Source organism: Lepidothrix coronata, unplaced genomic scaffold (assembly GCF_001604755.1).
Source record: "Lepidothrix coronata isolate B3197 unplaced genomic scaffold, Lepidothrix_coronata-1.0 Scaffold305, whole genome shotgun sequence".
Lineage (NCBI taxonomy): Eukaryota > Metazoa > Chordata > Aves > Passeriformes > Pipridae > Lepidothrix > Lepidothrix coronata.
The window spans coordinates 407437-409626 of record NW_016690485.1 but is presented as its reverse complement, the minus strand read 5'-3'; the positions used below and the strand labels follow the sequence as shown (position 1 = coordinate 409626).

Sequence of the window (2190 nt, the reverse complement as noted above, 5' to 3'; positions counted from 1 at the left end):
GCTGCTCCAGACCCTTCCCAGCTCCGTTCCCTTCCCTGCCCACGCTCCACCCCCTCAGTGTCTCTTGTCTGAGGGGCCCAGAAGTGCCCCCAGGGCTGGAGGTGCCCCAGCAGTGCCAGCACAGGGCCGGGCCCTGCCCAGGGGCTGGGACACAGCAGGGCTGGCACAGCCCAGGGGCCATTGGCCTCCTGCCCCCCTGGGCACACCCGGGCTCGTGTCCAGCCACTGTCACCAGCACCCCCAGGGCCTTTTCCAGCTTTCCAGCCCCTCTGCCCCAATCCTGGAGCAATCCATGGGATTGTTGTGACTCCAAGGGCAGGACCTGGCACTTGGCCTTGTTCACCTTCACGTCAGTGGCCTCGGTCCCTGGATCCAGCCTGTCCTGGGCTGGGACCAGCAGAGCTGTGGTGTGGAGCAGGGATGTGCTGTTCTCTTGTACAGGCTGGGGGGCTTTGGCCCCTGGACATGGAGTCCTGGATGAGGCTGTTGGCAGTGGGATGGTGGTGGGTAAGGCTGCTGCAGGGTGGGTTGTTCCAGGTGTGCCCAGCTGGGTGAAAGGAGGGCTGTTTTTTGGGAAGTGAGCTCATCTGGGTGAGCCTGGGGAGGGGCTAAGCAATTGTGCCAGTAACAAAGGTGCTCTGACAGCATTGTGCTGCTTTTGTTTGCCTCGCTGATGGAGAGCTTTGCATGCAAGGTCTGAGCACAAAAACCCAGAAAACACTGATAGGAGAGGATACAAGGAGCCACAAAATGCTGGATGCAGGATAGCAGGGAGAAGGGAGGAAAGCAGCAATAGAAATGAGGGGAGAAAGGTCACTGATGTGCAGGTGGTAACTTTGCTTTTAGGGCAGCCAGAAGCAATGGGCACAGTGGGATGTGAAACCAGCCGCTGGAATGAGGGGGGATATTCCTGCAAGGGAACAAGCTCTGTCTAAATGGTGCAGCCTGTCCTTGTTTCTCTGTTTGAGGAGCTTGTCCAGCTCCTTGGATGGGAGTGTGGACTGTGGGATGTCTCCATGGATCTTTGCTGGATGAGGGTGCATTGGTGATGTTTCGGGGACTGTCACTGAATGTTTTGGGGACTGTCACCGAAAGCTGGGAAATAAATTCTCCAACCAATTTGCTTGGTTAGAAATGCAAACTTCACTTTATTAGCAATGCTGGATGTATGGGGATTATTCCTCAAAGCATACATGAGTAGCAACCCAACAGACCAGGTTATATTCATGACTCTAGTACATAGTCATTGTATTTATATTACATATTCATTACATTTCTTGAATACGTACATATATGCTAATTATTTATGTGAACTTATTTGGATATGAGTAGGGGTCTTTTGAGGGTCCTTGGTGGTCACTTGGGAACATCTCATTCCTCAGAATTTCCTTTTATGGTCTGGGATCTTCTGCTGAATCTTCCTTCCTTGAGAGTATCTCAGATATCTGGTCAAGTCCTGATACACTTCTCTAATCGTTCTTTACTCTGACCCTCTATCTGTGTTCTCAAAACTAAGACATCTACTAGTACATATTAATCACTAATATAAGTAAATAAGGAAGCATTAGCTGGCACAAGCCTTGCTAGTCACAGATGCAGGGAGCTAACCCAATCTCTGGTGTTTGTACTAGGTACTGTGTGGCACAAAACTAACCATTAACCAGGAACATCAGACCAGACACTGTTGTGCTAAAGTTAAAAGAATTTTCTAACATCTTGCCCCGCTGCTGCAGAGACTCCTTCTTAAAGAAATACCCCTTGTTTGGTAACAGGAGGGGCTGTGTGCAGGGGCACTGACCCGTCCTTGTCCCTCTGTTCCCGTGCAGGACGCAGGCAGAGATGGCCCACACGTGTCGGGGGACCATCAACCTGTCCACGGCCCACATCGACACGGAGGACTCGTGTAACATCGTGCTGTCCAACGGGGGCAGGACCTACCACCTGAAGGCCAACTCGGAGGTGGAGCGGCAGCGCTGGGTCACGGCCCTGGAGCTGGCCAAGGCCAAGGCCATCCGCATGCGGAACAACCAGTCAGGTAGGGAGCACCCCGGGCCAGCGTGCGGCTGGAGCCTCCTCAGTACCCCCTGGCACCCAGATCCTCCTCCTCAGTACCCCCTGGCACCCAGATCCTCCTCCTCAGTACCCCCTGGCACCCAGATCCTCCTCCTCAGTACCCCTGGCACCCAGATC

General features: G+C 53.6%; 1 protein-coding gene across 3 annotated transcripts in view; it reads left to right on the top strand.

The window, feature by feature from the left end:
• The window catches only part of OSBP2 (oxysterol binding protein 2), a 44910-nt gene that overhangs the window by 24934 nt on the left and 17786 nt on the right, over positions 1-2190 (top strand). For all 3 annotated transcript variants that reach the window (XM_017837486.1, XM_017837485.1, XM_017837487.1), the window contains one exon: positions 1827-2035. In XM_017837486.1, coding sequence (XP_017692975.1) covers positions 1827-2035 — 209 coding nt within the window. The remainder of the gene's footprint in view (positions 1-1826; positions 2036-2190) is intronic.